We start from the raw sequence: 16,196 nt of genomic DNA on the forward strand, positions 1-16,196 counted from the left end.
CAGTCTTCATAATACTTAATATGAGCTTTAAAAAAAATTTTTTTTTTGGGGGGGGGGGCTGGGCAGTAGTGGCGCACACCTTTAACCCCAGCCCTGGGGAGGCAGAGACAGGCAGACCTTTGAATTTGAGACCAGCCTGATTTACAGAGTTCCAGGTTACAGCCAGAGCTACACAAAGAAACCCTGTCTTGAAAAAACCAAAAGAAAAATTTAGATTTATTTATTTTCGTGTGCATGAATGTTTTGCCTACATGGATGTAAGTGAAGCATATTCGTACCTGGTGCCTGCGGGGTCAGAAGAGGCACCAAATCCCCTGGAACTGCAGTCAGGGGTGGCCATGAGCCGCTGTGTGGGTGCTGGGAATCGAACCCAGGCTCTCCGCAAGCCAAGTACTCTAAACTGCTGAGCCATCTCTCTAGCGCTTATATGAGCTTCAGATAGAATAACTGGAGCAGCGGGCAAAAGCCCTGCCTAGTTAAATAGTCCCGCTCGGGGTCAGGTTCTGTTAGGGGGCCTGAAGAGGATGTTACAACGGCCGTCACCAGTGGGGGCCAATAAGAAGACCTGCTCCCGGGTGTAGCCTCCCCATCCTGGACTACTTGGATGTTTTAGAGTGGGTTGGGTGGGTACAGGGGGGAGATGCTGTCACCGGAAGCTTTGTTCTGGAACCCAAGGTGACCGCCTTTTAGGAAAATGACTTATTTTTGTGTCTTCAGGCTTGAAGAGGGGTGAGGTAGGTTAGGTCGGCAGACAACCCTTAGTGATTAAAGTGCCTCTGCAGTGTCGAGCAGACATGGAATAGAGGCAGAGACACTAAGCTTTCATCATACTTCTAGTTGGGCCAAAGTGAAGAGTCGATGCTTTCTTATTTATTTTATTTTTTACCAAAAGCAGCTTGTAAATGCCTGTGACAATGTGGCATTACTTATACATACATCCTTAGGATAACATCTTTAAAGCTTTATCCTTCTCTCTCTCTCTCTCTCTCTCTCTCTCTCTCTCTCTCTCTCTCTCTCTCTCTCTTTTTGTTGTTGTTCAAGACAGGGTTTCTCTGTGTAGTTTTGGTGCCTGTCCTGGATCTCACTCTGTAGCCCAGGCTGGCCTCGAACTCACAGAGATCCGCCTGCCTCTGCCTCCCAAGTGCTGGGATTAAAGGCATGCGCCACCACCGCCCGGCCACCTTCTCATTTTTAATTATGTGTGTGTCTACATGTGGGTATATGCACACGAGTACAGGTGCCTGTGGACTGATGTATGAAATTATTTTTAGAAATGTAAAGACAAAGCGGGCAAACTAATGTGGCTGCCATAGCCAGTCCCCACCTGCTAAGAAGGCTGAGGCAGGAGGCTCATCTGTGACCAGGAGTTCACGAGTAGCCTGGTGTGCGGGCTAGTTTTATGTCAACTTGACACAAGCGAGGTCATGGTGGAAGAGAGAGCCTCAGTTGTGAAAACACTCCACTAGATTGGCCGTGTGCAAGCCTGGGGTGCATTTTCTTGATTGTTGATTGATGTGGGAGGGTCCAGCTCACTGTGGGTGGGGCCACCCCTGGGAGGGTGGTCCTGGGTGCTATAAGAAAGCAGGCTGATCAAGCCAGGAGAGATCAAGCCCATAAACAGTACTTCTCTACTATGGCCTCTGCAAAAACTCCTGCCCTGTTGGAGTTCCTACCCTGATGTTCCTCGGTGATGGACTGTGCTGTGGAACTGTAAGCTGAAAGAAACCCTTTCCTCCCCACGTTGCTTTTGGTCACAGTGTTTATCACAGGACCAGAAACCCTGAGAGACCTGGGCAATATAGAAAATATCGAATCATTTATTTATTCATTGAGACAGGGTCTCATTGTGTAGCTCTGGCTGACCTAGAACTCACTATGTACACAGGGCTGGCCTGGAACTCCAAGAGACCCGCCTGCTTCTGCTTCTTTTTTTTTTTTTTTTTTTTTTTTGGTTTTTCGAGACAGGGTTTCTCTGTGTAGCTTTGCGCCTTTCCTGGAGCTCGCTTGGTAGCCCAGGCTGGCCTCGAACTCACAAAGATCCGCCTGCCTCTGCCTCCCGAGTGCTGGGATTAAAGGCGTGCGCCACCACGCCCGGCTTGCTTCTGCTTCTTAAGTGCTGAAATTAAAGGTGTGCGCCACTGTCCCTGGTGTCTAGGCTAGTCTTGAACTCCTGCCTCAGTGTTCCTAGTAGCTGGGGGCTACCTGTGCCAGCCATAACCCAACTATGGTTTTCAGGTTTTTGGTTTTGTTGTTTGCTTCTTACTGTATGTGTGTGTATGCATGCATGCATGCATCCATCCATCTATCTATCTACCTACCTGTCCATCTATCTATCTATCTATCTATCTATCTATCTATCTATCTATCTATCTATCTACCTATCTGAGAGCTCTGTCTGCATGAATGCCTGCAGGCCAGAAGAGGGCATTGAATCCCATTATACATGGTTGTGAGATACATGGGTATTTTTGTTTTGTTTTCTTTTTTAGAGACAGGGTTTCTCTCTGTAGCCTTGGCTGTCCTGGAACTCACTCTGGAGACCAGGCTGGCCTTCAACTCACATGGATCCACCTGCCTCTGCCCCCCAAGTGCTGGGACTAAAGGCACCATGATGCCTGATTTTTACACTTTTAAATATAATATCACACATGAGAACTGCATTTACATCATTTACACTCCACCCTCTCCTCGCTCTAACTCCTCTCTTGGCTTCTCACTCCCTCTGAAATATGACCCCTCTTCTTTAATTATTATTTTTAAACATGTAGGCACACATATGCATATATAAATATAGCCTGCTGAGTCCATTTAGTGTTGCTCTGTGTATTTAGTGGTGACTATTTAGATAACCCTTCTTTCTTCTCTCTGTAGAAGATTGGTTTTCTCTCTCTCTCTCAGCGGCCATTAATTATCTTAACTCTTCATTTAGGAGAGAGGCCTTGTGATATTTCCCCAATCCATGTTGGTATTTCAATTGGTGTCACCGTTTTGTAGGTCTTGTTTAGGTCATGGGGATTTCATGGGTGTAGCTTCCCTCTTATATACCGAAGACATCCTGGACCTCTCCTCTCTTATAATCTTCCAGCTTCCACTTTTTTTTAAAGGTGGATCTTTCTATATGTAGTCCTGGCTGGCATGGAACGCCCTGTATAGACCAGGTTGCCCTTGAACTTGGATTGATCCTCCTGAGTGCTAAGATACTGGCCTTATTCTTTATTAAAAAAAAAAAAAAAATTTCGGGAGGCAGAGGCAGGCGGATCTTTGAGTTCGAGGCTAGCCTGGTCTACAAAAGGACCTACCTGTCTAAAAAAGTCTTTTTAAAAAAAATATTTATTTATTGTGGGAGGCACGGATGCCACAGTATGGAGGTCAGAGGACCGTTTGCTGGAGTCCTTTTCTATCATGTGGGTCCCCGAGCTGGAACTAGGGTTGCTGAACCATCTCACTGGACTTCATTTAAAACAAAACAAAAACAACAAAACTTTTTTTTTTTTTTTTTTTTAATTTGAGACAGGGTCTCATGTAGTCCAAGCTAACCTAGGATTTCGGGAACTTCTGATCCTCCCGCCTCTGCTTCCCTCCAGCTGGGATTGCTGGCGTGCGCATGCGTTACCATGACTGGCTCATTGCTATTTTTAGATTTGATACAACTTTCTGAGGCATAGGAATGGCTGTCAAGAAAGCCCAGAACTTCCCCTTTAGGAATTTGGTCTCTGGGCCAAACTTCAAAACAATAGCGACAGTATTTTGATTTATAGCTGAAGTTGCTGGGTCTGGAGGCAGACTGCTGTGGGCCACAGCAGGACTCGACGGCGATGCCCAGGGGACCTGCCTTAACCCGGGAGAGCCAGTTTCCGCCCCTTAAGGATGGAGGGGAGGACTCCGTGAGCCATGCTCCTCCCGGTCGGAACCTTAGGCACATCCCTTAAGAGTCCAGGCGACTCAACCTTCGCATCCACAAAATGGGAACGGGAGTCTTAACGCCTTGTACAAAATCAGGAAGGCTTTGGAGGACTCAGTTCCGGGTATGGAGAGAGAAAGCAGGCCAGAGAGGGAGGGGGGGACGACGGAGCCCCACCCCTACCCACCACGTGGAGTGCCAGCAGGGAGGCCTCGGGGCGATCCCCGAGCTCCGGGCGTGGCGGAGGCGGGGCAGGGGCTGGGGCGAGACCGACCGAGGGGAGAGCCAATACCTCCCCGCTCCCGGACCCTGGGAGGGGCGCGGCGGCCTGGCTTTCCCGTCCCTCCGCTCCGGAGCCCGCCCGGAGGGGGAGAGAGGACAGCCAGGGGCCGGGCCAGGGAGGCGTGGCCTCCGGCTTTTTTTTTTTTTTTTTGTCCGCCTAGATAAGGAAAGGTTCCCCTGCGCCTTTAAGAGGGAGACGCCGGCCTCTGATTGGCTGAGACGGGCCATGACATCACGAGGGGGCCGGCGCCCTCCCTCCCCCTCGGGCCGCGCGTTCCCGGGCAGTCTGCGCGAGGGCCGGGCCGCGGCCGGCTTCTTCTTCCCCCCCCCCCCCCTCACCTCCGCTTCCCCCTCCACTCGGTCCCCGCAGCCTCCCGGCTCCACGTCGTCCCGGCTCCCGGGGGATGCCCCGGACCAGGCTCTCTTCATGGCTGCCGACGTTTTCATGTGTTCTCCGCGCCGGCCCCGCAGTCGGGGCCGCTCGGGGCTGCTCAAGCCTCAGGTGCCGGAGGACGACGACGACTCGGACACCGACGAGCCGTCCCCGCCGCCCGCCTCCGGCGTGGCCCCCGCGGCCCGGGCCCCCGCGAGCGCCGCACTGTTGCCGCCCCGGGCCGGGCCGGGCCGCGAGGAGCCTCCGCGCCGCCAGCAGATCATCCACAGCGGCCACTTCATGGTGTCCTCCCCGCACCGCGAGCACCCGCCCAAGAAGGGCTACGATTTCGACACGGTCAACAAGCAGACGTGCCAGACCTATAGTTTCGGCAAGACCAGCTCCTGCCACCTGTCCATTGATGCTTCGCTCACCAAGCTCTTCGAGTGCATGACCCTGGCCTACAGGTAGGGGGACCCGGTGACGCCCCCCTCCCCGCTCCCGGACCTGGCCGAGCTCCCCCCTTCCCCGCCTCCCGCGCCCCCCATCCTCCCTCCAGCTTCTCTCTGACAAAACCATCGTGGCCGTTTAAGCGTCACGCTGTCCCTTCGGGGGCTGCTTCTAGGAGGATTTGTGGGTCTGGGGTCTCTCCCCTCCACCCCCCGTTGGGAGAGGCGCCGGGGTTCTGGCCTGTAACCCCAGTCAGCAGTGTCTGGGTTCTTCCGGCTTCGGTTCCCCATCCAGGCCCTCCCCTCCTCTGATGCCCGTGGGTCCGGTTTTGGACAAGAATTAGGTGCAGCTAGAGTTGGCGTGCTGTTGTTTTACCTGGCTCCGTGGACCCCTTCCCTCCACTGCTTTGTGTGTTTCCAGCACCACCCAACGGTTAAGATCACCTGTCCAGGGTGTTTTAGGGCGCTGGCTGCCACTATCTAAGGATTGTGTAACGCCTCGGAGCCTATTTCCTCGTTTATGAAGAGGGGGTGATGGTGGTATCGACCTCCAGAGGGCTGTGCCAGGGGTGGATTGAGATAGGTGGAGTGTGTCTTTGGCACTCCTTAAATGTTAGCGACTTTTCCTGATTGTCCGTGGGTTCGTTCTCTCCCAGCTCTTGTACTGGGAAGTTCTGAGGCAGGGCTCCTTGATGCACTTTAGAAGGACTTGTAGTTCTGACTGCTGGAGGTGCAGTCCATTTCCCTGGCAAGTTGGAAGGTTTTTCTTTTCTTTTCTCTTCTCTTCTCTTCTCTTTTCTTTTTTCTTTCTGAGCCAGGGTCTCATGTAGCCCAGGCGCCTCTCAAACTTGGTTTTGTAGCACAGGCTGGTCTTGAACTCCTCCTGACCTTCCTGCCTCCACTTCTCCAAGTTCTGGGATCACAAACCTATGCCTCCCATGCCCAGGTCTAGCTCGAGGGTTTTCTGGTTGGCCCTAAAATGATGTATGTTTGAGATGTCTGTTTGTAAGTCTGACATCCCAGACACTGTCCTGAAACGGGGATTGGGCTTTGGATAAAGATCTCTTGTTTTCAAAGTCACAGACATGCCTTTCCCGGGAGGGTTAACCTTTCTTTCCACCCTCTCCCTCTTTGCCAGTGTGTCTGTTAGGCATTCAGTTCGGGTAGTCTTTCTCCCTCAGCCACAGGCCTTCTCTGAATCCCTGCTAGTGGCGGGAGCTGCCCAGTGTGGTGTTGTAGCTTCTGTTGGGATCCTTGCGGATGGGGCTTCTTGCTTTAGTAACTGTACTAGCTTGGGCTTTGTGAGCCCTACACAGCTGGCAGCGTGGGAGAAGTTTCCCAGGCGACTCTAGAGACCGGGGAAGGAGGAGTAGGAATATTCCTAGTCCTCTTTGTGTTATCTTGAGACCCGTGTATCCAGGAACTCACTCTATGACCTAGGCTGGCCTCGATCTTGCAGGATCCCTTCTGCTTTGGCCTCCCAAGGGCTGTGATAATAGGCATGTGCTGCCGTGGCCAGCCCAGTTTTGGTTTTGCTTTTGAATTAATTTTTAAAGCTAGCCTGCAAAATAGTAGGTTTCGTATCACATTTTCATACATAAATATCACACGTTATGGTGTTTATTATTGTTTTGGTTTTTGAGACTGGTCATGCATGCTTCAGGAGGCTGGTCTTCAAGCAACCCTCCCCCCTTTCCTCCCTCCCCCCTCTCCTTCCCCCTCCCCTCTCAGGGAGATAGATAATGAGCCCTGATAAATCCAAATTAAAAGCATTACTCAATTGCCTGAAGTTAAAATAGTAGATAGTTGGCTCTGGATGGCATTTTCCCCTCTGGAATAAATGATTAGTCAACTTGTTCCTTTGTTGTGTCTCTGAAATGTACCCTCACCCCATTTCCTCTTGTGGAGGTTTCCCTGATGGCTTACTCCTGTGGCCTAGCTCTTCCGTCTAGCACCCTCACATGGCACATTGGTCAGTCTTGGCTCTGGTTCTTAGACCCTGCCAGTATGAGCTGGCACTGAGCCTGTGAAGATAGTCTGTTTTTAAACAGACAGTGGAGTTGGAGTCCTGGGCAGCTTCAGGCTCTTACATTGAGCGCCTGTATTGGAATCAGACTCAGTTCGATTACAGCATAAGCTACTCTCTGAGAAAGGCTTTTCAAACAAAACCAGAGGCAGGAGACAGGAATGAGTTTTATTAAGAGAGCGTAATCCTCTTTTTTTTTTTTTTTCACTTTAATATAAACTTCTCCATGTATAGGGAAAGAAAGCTGCTTGAGCCATTGGAGGCTTGGGCTAGAAAGGTCTCACTTAGTAAGCTCTGCCAAGGGAAAATAAGCCAGTCTCCCTTTGCGCTCTATCTGGATGACCTAAAGGATTATTAAATAACACCAACAGTAATTCCACCTCCCCTTTTCTTTCAGAAATATTTTGGCACCTGGCCATTACTGAGTTAATTTTCTTTTTTTTTTTTTTTTTTGGTTTTTCGAGACAGGGTTTCTCTGTGTAGCTTTGCGCCTTTCCTGGAACTCACTTGGTAGCCCAGGCTGGCCTCGAACTCACAGAGATCCGCCTGGCTCTGCCTCCCGAGTGCTGGGATTAAAGGCGTGCGCCACCACCGCCCGGCTACTGAGTTAATTTTCTTGATTGCAAAATGTATTACTAGTTTGGTGTAACCAGCTCACCTTGCTCTTCGGTCCCTCCAGCCTCTGGGCTCACTTGCTTCTGTTACCACTCCGCAGGTCTAGCCTAGCCTCATGTCTGGTACTAGTACCTAGGTTTACCACCGAAGGTTCCTGGATGGGCGTCTGCTCTTAACTTCCTATGAAGTCTGAGGCTGATGTGGCCTTTGCTGAGTTTAATCGGCAGTATGGACATTCGGTACATATTAACTGAGAAACTAGAGGAAGCTGGGTTTCTGAAGTCAGCTTACCTGTCATGGCCACCAGCTGCTTTCAGAGAAGTGAGCTCCCAGTGGGGGAGGAAATCGTTCAGAACTGCTCTGGCTTACTCTTGCATAGGCTCAGAGCCTCCACTTCGTGTCCAGGTTTCTTCTGCTTGGCCTGGGAGGAAGGCCAGCTGGGTCTTCTGCATGACTGTTTATGGCCTGGGTTCTTTCTAACTCCAGCTTCCAGCCTGTTCCGTGGGCTCTTGGTTCTACTGCCTAGCTCTCTGGTACACTCTGTGCTTTTTTTTGTTTTGTTTGGTTTGGTTTCCTGTTAACTGCTGCTCCCAGCTGTTCCCAGATGAGGCTCAGCAGCTTTTTGGAGGAGGAACCAAGTGCAGAGGAAGTTGTTATTTTTCACCCAATCCTGAGAGGTGGTCTAAGAATCATGAGCAGGACCTAGCAAAGGCTTTTTTTGTTTTGTTTTTTGTTTTTGTTTGGAGTGGAGTTGGATTTGTTTTGTAGGTCAGGTTGGCCTGAAACTCACTGAAATCCTCCTGACTCAGCCTCCCTAGTGCTGGGATTACAGAGGTAGCTGAATGGTCTGAGCAGACTCTGGCGATGCAGTAGGTTTGGGGGTCCTGGGGATTGTGAATATGTTCATTGGTTTGCTTGGTAAGTGGTCATAAGATGGGGGGATTCCAGTTTCCTCAGGGCTTTTGAAAAACTCATGTCCTTCCTTCCCACTCTGGTAAGTAGCCCTGTGGGGAAGCGTCTTCATTTGGTTCTAAAACATGCGATCAATTTCTAGGACATCTTGGGAAAGAAATTGCCTCTCTTCAAGGCAAACTTGTGTGATGGATGACAGGCGAGAGCAGCCTGGCTTACCTTTCCTAAGCCAGCCTGTCACTGCTCTAGAATGAAATGGATAAAACTTCCCTGCAGGGTGGAAATGAGGATTAGCTGTGATGATGTCTGTGATTGTGTCTGGTACCTGGCAAACTACAGGCAAAGGGAGATTTATAAAATTGAGTGTAAAAGGTGGACAGTGTAGAATTTTATTTCATTTTTTTTTCTTTTCATTTTTCTACTCACTCGACATATCACCCACACACACCCCTCCTCTCTCCTCCCACCCTCCAGCCCTCCCTCCCAAGCTACCCCACATCCCCCAAATCAAGGTCTCCCATGGGGAGTCAGCAGAGTCTGGCACACTGAGCCTAAGCAGGTCCAAGCCCCTTCCAATTGTACCAAGGCTGTGCAAGGTGTCACACCACAGGCACTGGATTCCAGAAGCCTGTCCATGCACCAGGGACGGATTCCGATCCCCCTGCCTGGGTGCCCCCCAAACAGTTTGAGCCAAACCATATCCAGAGGGCCTAGTCCAGTCCCCTGGGGGCTCCACGGCCACCAGTCTACAGTTCATGGGCTTCCACTAGTGTGGCGGGTCATCTCTGCACGTCCTCCCATCATGATCTTGATGTCCTCCGCAGTGTAGAATTTTAACTCTGTCCTCTGTCAACTGATGGTTGAGCTAGACTGATGGTACATAATGTCAGTCGCAATATATGGAAGGCTAAGGCAGAAACTTCATGAGTTCAAGGCTAGCTTGGGAGATAGGGCAACCCTATTTCTAAACAAACACCACCACCACCTAGACATCTGTCAAGACTGGAGTTTCTCATCTATAAACTGAAGAAAACAATGTGTCTAATTGGAGTCTTTCAGTGAAGCTTTCAAAGGCCTGCCAACTAATACTATGGAGAAGCATTCTTGATTGGCCTGGGTCTCTCCCAGGCCCTAGAGTGGAGCTACCCACTGTAGAACATGGTTCATGGTTCTTGCCCTTTTAACATTTTAAGGAATGCCATGCATGTACGCCCCCCATACACACTCTGAGCACATCTAGTGTGTAGCTCTTTGTGGTTGGTTTTGGTTTCACTTCTCTTTTTAGTAACTTCTTTTGGTATATATCAGAGAGTAGCCAGTGCTCTTTTGAAAAAAAATTATTACATCTATTTATTTAGTATGTATGTGTGTAAGTTGAGATCAGGGGGCAGCTTGTAAGTTTTCTCCTTCCGTTGTATAGACCCCAGATAGCAAACTCAGATTGTCAGCCTTGGCAGCAAGTACCTTCTGTCTGCAAAGCCGTTTTGCTGGACCTAAACATGGTCCTTTTTTGTATTTAGGCATAAGTAGTAGTTTTTTTGGCAAGTGGCTATTTAAGTTGTGTGTGTGTGTGTGTGTGTGTGTGTGTGTGTGTGTGTGTGTGTGTGTGTCAGTCAGATAGCAACCACTCAAGAGCTGAGATCTTTCTGCCTCCTACATTGTCAAAGTTTTTTAACCCTCTGAGCCATCTTGCCAGCCCTGGAGATCTTTAAATTAGAAACTCGTAGGATCTAGGGTATGTTTTCAGGATGTAGCTCTCATGTGTGTGTCCTGTGTGGTAATTGTTCATGGTCCAGGGTGGAAAGCTGTGCGGGACTTGAGGAATAGCAAAGACTAAAGAATTAGCCCACCATGTCCTACAAATTTAGATGTCCAGGAGAGAAATCTTTTCTCTTTGAGGCAAGGTCTCATATAAACCAGGCTGGCCTTGATCTCATGTAGCTGAGGGGGGGAAAGGAACTATCATTTCTTTTCTTTTTTTTTTTTCTTTTGTGTGTGTGTGTGTGTGTGTGTGTGTGTGTGTGTGTGTGTGTACATGCAGGTGTTTTGTGTACGTGTTGATGTATGTGTGTGTGTGTGTGGCAGCCAGCGCACTTGTACCGTTGTTTGTATGTGGCAGTCAGTCTCTCCCTCACTGCCCATCTTGTTTATGACAGGGTTTCTTGTTTGCCACTGACTACACCAGGCTGGCCGGCTTTGGAGCTGCTGGGGATTTTCCCGACCCCCCCCCCCCCAGGAGTACTGGGATTGTTACAGACCTTTGTTGTGCTTAGGTCCTGGAGAGCACACTAGGACCTCACAGTGGCCACCAAGCACTTTATCTCCTGGGCCATCTCTCCATCCCCAGTCCTGAACCTAACCCTTCTGCCTGCGCCTCTGCATGCTGAGATTGCAGGTTTGTGCCACCCCACCTGTTTTGTTTTGTATGTGGCACTGGAGATCAAACCCAGGGCTTCGAGCCTGGGATGTAAGCACTAGGCAAGTGCTCTGCCAACTGAGCTACAGCGCCCACCAGAGCAGCAGTTCTCAACCTGTGGGTCCTCGTGTATATCACGATTCATAACAGTAGCAAAATCACAGTTATGAAGTAGCAAGGAAATACTTTTATTTGGGGGTCAGCACACCGTGAGGAACTGTATTAAAGGGTCACAGCATTAGGAAGGTTGAGAACCACTGCTCCAGAGGAATCTTAGGATAGGCATGGTAATAGGAGTCGTTTATAGAAATGGCTTAGTTTTACAGCTCTGCTCCCACGTCACTGATAAGCTGTTTTTCTTCTCTTTCTTTCTCCTAGTCTTTAGTCACTAGACGGTGTGCCCGCTGTCACAGAGTATGCACTGGCCTTGGCTACAGAGACAGTAATGTGAAATCACTCAGAAACCAGGGACGAGGGAATGGGCAGTTAGTTACAGGATAGATGGAAGGACTGTGATAACAGTGAGTCTGACTTAAGGGCAGTATTGGGAGGCGTGTCCACGCCAGGGCAAGTGTGTATGTGTTTGTGTCCGTAACTAGTGTGTGGATGGTTTTGCTGACATCAGAGTCTCTGCTTATCCCTTCTCCCCTGTGTTAATTATTGGAAATCATGAATTCTCTCCCCTAAAGAGAAGCCTCTGTTCCTCTTAGTCCAGGTCCAAATTTCCATTTTAAGTAGCGTCTACTGGTTAATTGCCAGCCCAACAGAAGGGTGAGGAAGAGTTAACAGACTTGGAAAGAAAGCTGAGGATGTCTCATTTGGCAAGTGAGTTACGGTATGGGGTAGACATCTGGAGACCCAGCACCCTTGGGAAATGGGAGCTCAAGCTCATGGTGGCTGTACATTGACTTCAAGGCAGCTTGGTTGCCAGGAGACCTTGCCTCAAAAACAAACAAACAAATGAACAAATAAGTATGGACCTGGAAGTTAAGGATTGAATTTGTTTGTATGTGTACATGTATGTGTAGCATTTGTGTGTGTGCATGCAATTACACATGTACATGTGTATGTAAACATGCAGAGGTCAGAGGTTAGTATCCATTATCTTCCTCGGTTGCTCTCTCCCTTATTACTTTCTAAATTCCTCCCCAGCCCCACCTTGTTTTTTGAGGTACGGTTTCTGGCCGAACTCAGAGGCTGGCCAGTGAGCTCCAGGGATGTGCCTGTCACTGCTTCCTCTGCAACATAGTTACAGAGGTCAGACACGACTGTCAGACCCCGACTTGGAGGAGTAGGTTCTCTCCTTCCACCATGTGGGTCCTGGGGACTGAACTCAGCTCCTTGGGCTTGGCAGCAAACCCCTTTATCCACTGAACCATCTTGCTAGCCCTTATTCCCGGGATCTTACGCATTCTAAATGCTTGCCTACTGATGAGCTTCACCCTCAGACCAGGGGAAGTCTCTTGAACGGAAACGCCCCCACTCATCCACTTACTAAAGCCTAGGATTCCATGGTAGAGGAAATGAAGGTGCCGGGGAACCCAGATGGGAAGATGGGTGTCTTGGGCTGCTTAGAATCCTATCCCCACTGGCTAAACCCCGTGTTCCCTTCAGTCTGAGCCTTCCTCCAGTGAATGACCTTTGGAAGGCCGCCACTCTTACTTGAGTCATTCAGTCTTGTGGATGATGATGGTGTGGTCCTGGCTAACCTGCCGTCTTCACCCTTGAGTCCCTTGGAGTCTGCTAGCACCTCTCCCACAGACTCTGTGACTAAGAACTGGACGTTGACTTGAGAAGGGATCCTCCAGAGTCTGGAACCAGCTTTATAAACTTGCCTTTGTTGAATCCTGCTGCTCTTCCTTTCCATTCTTTAAAGATAACTGTGTGGATTGATGCTTTAGGGAATGCTGGTGTGGAGGGAAACAGGACGAGCCTTTGTTAGGGGGTGTTTGTATTGTTGCCTCCTTGGGTGGTACAATAGGCAGGTTAACAGTGCCCTTAAAGATGTCTGGGGCTGATGAGACAGCTTGGTAGATAAAGGCAGTTTACCAAACCTGACAACCCACGTGGTGGAAAGGGAGAACACACTCCCAGAAGAAGAAAGAAGCAACTCCTGTAAGTCTTTCTCTGACCTACACACACACACACACACACACACACACACACACACACACACACACACAAAATAAATAAGTAAATAAATGTAACAACAACAAAAAGATGCTTATGTCTCAGTTCCTGAATCCTGTGAAAATGTTGTTACACAGCAAAGTGGATTTAAGGCTGCAGATGGAATTAAATTTGCTGATCAGCTAAGATTATCCTGGATTATCTGAGTGGGCCCAGTGTAATCCCAAGGGTCCTTAACTGGTGGAAGAGAGAGCTGGAGAGATCCCAGTAGGAAAAGACTCATCCTGATGCAGCTAACTTTGAAGAAGAGGAGGGAAGAGACTGAGCTAAGGGATGTGGGTAACCTTAAGAGAGGAGGTGACAAGGGGGCAGTATCTCTCCTTGCCTCCTAGGAGGGATGCAGGCCGGGCACCATCTCTCCTTGCCTCCTAGGAGGGATGCAGGCCTGCCGAGTCCTGGTTTCAGCCCGTGAAACCTGAATTTGATATTTGGCCGTGAAGATTATGGAATAGTAAATTCATTTCTGTAACCCAGTGTTACAGCACCAATAGGAAACTAAGGCAGGTTGCTTTCAAACGTTTCTACATGGCCCTGGCTGTCCTGAAACTCACTACACTGAGGTTCCCCTGCCTCTGTCTCCTGAGTGCTGGGATTACAGGCGTGCGCCACCGCCCAGCCTTTTTTTTTTTCTTCTTCTTCTCTTCTTTGAAGTGTGTAAGTATGTGTGCATGTCTATGTGTGGGTGTGAGGAGGCCAGGGAAAGATGTCAGGTGTCCTGCTCTGTCACTTATTCCCTTGAGAAAGAGCTGAGGCCAGAGAACCCTGCTGCTCTGCGTATCTCTGAGCCTCCCGGTGCAGGGATTGGTTGTGTGCACGGCCACACCCAGCGTTCTTATGCGGTGCTGGATCTGAACTCTGGGGCCGTTAGGCTCGCTGCGAAAGTGTTCTTACGCTGTTACCCATGCAGCCACCTTCTAACACCTTTTTTTTTTTGGTTTTTCGAGACAGGGTTTCTCTGTGTAGCTTTGCGCCTTTTCCTGGAACTCACTTGGTAGTCCAGGCTGGCCTCGAACTCACAGAGATCCGCCTGCCTCTGCCTCCCGAGTGCTGGGATTAAAGGCGTGCGCCACCACCGCCCAGCTTTATTTTTTTTTTTTTCCTTCTAACACCTTTTTGTCTTCTTTCCATCGACAACTTTTCACTGAACTTGGGACCCTCTTGTCTTTGCCTCTCTAGGGTAGATAGTCCAGTTGTGCGGCACTGAGCCTGGCATAAGCTTCTGAGAAAGTGTTTCTAAGCACTTAACCTCTCTTTTTTTACTCACTGAGCTTGGTAAGAATGTCTTCAAGCCTTCTTCCTCCACAGAAGAGCATGCAGCCCACCGTGGAATGATTGTTATGCTGAATGCATTGGACCTTGGTTCATCTCCCTAGTGATGGGAGAGCCCCAGCCCAAGGAAATGCCTGTAAAGTGTATTGTATAATAAAGTATAATTTCTGTAATAGGGTGTTGTAGAAAGTCATTCAATGTTTGTGTTTGGGTAACTGGGCATTGAACCTAGGGCTTAATGCACTCTGGGCAAGTATTCTCCCTCTGGGAAACATCTCCAAACTTTTTACCTTTTATTTTGTGACAGAGTCTCACTAAGTTGCCCAAACTGGCCTGAACTTGTGGTTCTCCTGTCTCAGCTTTCCAGATAGCTGGGATTATAAATCCAAGCCACTGTGGCTAGCTTCAGCTTGGCGTTTTTTGTTTCCTTATCTATCTATCTATCTATCTATCTATCTATCTATCTATCTATCTATCTATCTACCTACCTACCTACCTACCTACCTACCTACCTACCTACCTACCTACCTACCTATCTATTGGGGGGGAGGGGTTCAAGACAGGGTTTCTCTGTGTCACTTTGCGCCTTTCCTGGAACTCACTCTGTAGCCCAGGCTGGCCTTGAACTCACAGAGATTCGCCTGTCTCTGCCTACTGAGTGCTGGGATTAAAGGCGTGTGCCACCACCTGGCTTATTTATTTCCTTATGTTTTTGAGACAAGATCTCATGTGTGTGTATGGGGGGGGGCGGAATGTACACGTGTGTACACTCAGGCCACATGGAGGCGGCCCTCTCTTGGTGTTGGTTCTTGTCTTCCGCCTTGTTTGGGACAGGGTCTCTTGTCTGTCACTGCATGTGCAAGGCTACCTGCCTCTCAAGCTGCTAGGGATTCGCCCATCACTGCCTCATAGCTTGCTCTAGAAGTGCTGGGGTTACAGATGCTGACTCTTTTTTTTTTTAATTATTTATTATGTATACAGTGCACATATCCCTGCAGACCAGAAGAGGGCACCAGATCTCATTACAGATGGTTGTGAGCCACTATGTGGTTGCTGGGAATTGAACTCAGGACCTCTGGAAGAACAGCCAGTGCTCTTAACCTCTGAGCCATCTCTCCAGCCCCCCAGATGCTGACTCTTGATCCAGCCTTATGGGGATCCTCACTTTACCCATTGAAGCATCTCCTCAGCCTGACCTTTAACTATTTTTAAAATTTGTATCTTGACTTTAAAATTTTTTCTTCTTTTAGATTTATGTTCTTGTATGTCTGCACCATGTCATGCCTGGTGCCCATGTAGGTCAGAAGGGTGTGTCAGACCCCTTAAAGCTGAAGCCATGAGGGGGCTGGAGAGATGGCTCAGAGGTTAAGAGCACTGGCTATTCTTCCAGAGGTCCTGAGTTCAATTTCCAGCAACCACATGGTGGCTCACAACCATCTTTAATGAGATCTGGCGCCCTCTTCTGCCATGCAGGCAGAACATTGTATGCATAATAAATAAATCTTTAAAAAGAAAAAAAAAAGCTGAGGCCATGAACAGTTGTGAGTTGCTGTGTGGGTGCTGGGAATGGAAGTGAGATGCTCTGGAAAGACAGGTGCTCTTAAGCACTGAGCATCTCACCGGCTCTCTCACTGTGAACTCTTTGTTGTTGTTGTTTGTTTGTTTGTTTGTTTGTTTGTTTTTTCCAGACAGGGTTTCACTACATAGCCCTGGCTGTCTTAGAACTTACTATGTAGACCAGGCTGGCCCCCCACAGAAATCCA

General features: G+C 49.2%; 1 protein-coding gene across 1 annotated transcript in view; it reads left to right on the forward strand.

The window, feature by feature from the left end:
- The first annotated feature begins 4,487 nt into the window (after positions 1-4,487).
- Mlxip (MLX interacting protein) overlaps positions 4,488-16,196 on the forward strand; it is a 61,144-nt gene continuing 49,435 nt past the window's right edge. The window contains exon 1 of the mRNA XM_006970722.4: positions 4,488-5,023. Within this exon, the coding sequence (XP_006970784.3) occupies positions 4,611-5,023 (413 nt within the window). The 5' untranslated portion in view covers positions 4,488-4,610. The remainder of the gene's footprint in view (positions 5,024-16,196) is intronic.

Source organism: Peromyscus maniculatus, chromosome 23 (genome assembly GCF_049852395.1).
Source record: "Peromyscus maniculatus bairdii isolate BWxNUB_F1_BW_parent chromosome 23, HU_Pman_BW_mat_3.1, whole genome shotgun sequence".
In the NCBI taxonomy this organism is placed as follows: Eukaryota; Metazoa; Chordata; class Mammalia; order Rodentia; family Cricetidae; genus Peromyscus; species Peromyscus maniculatus.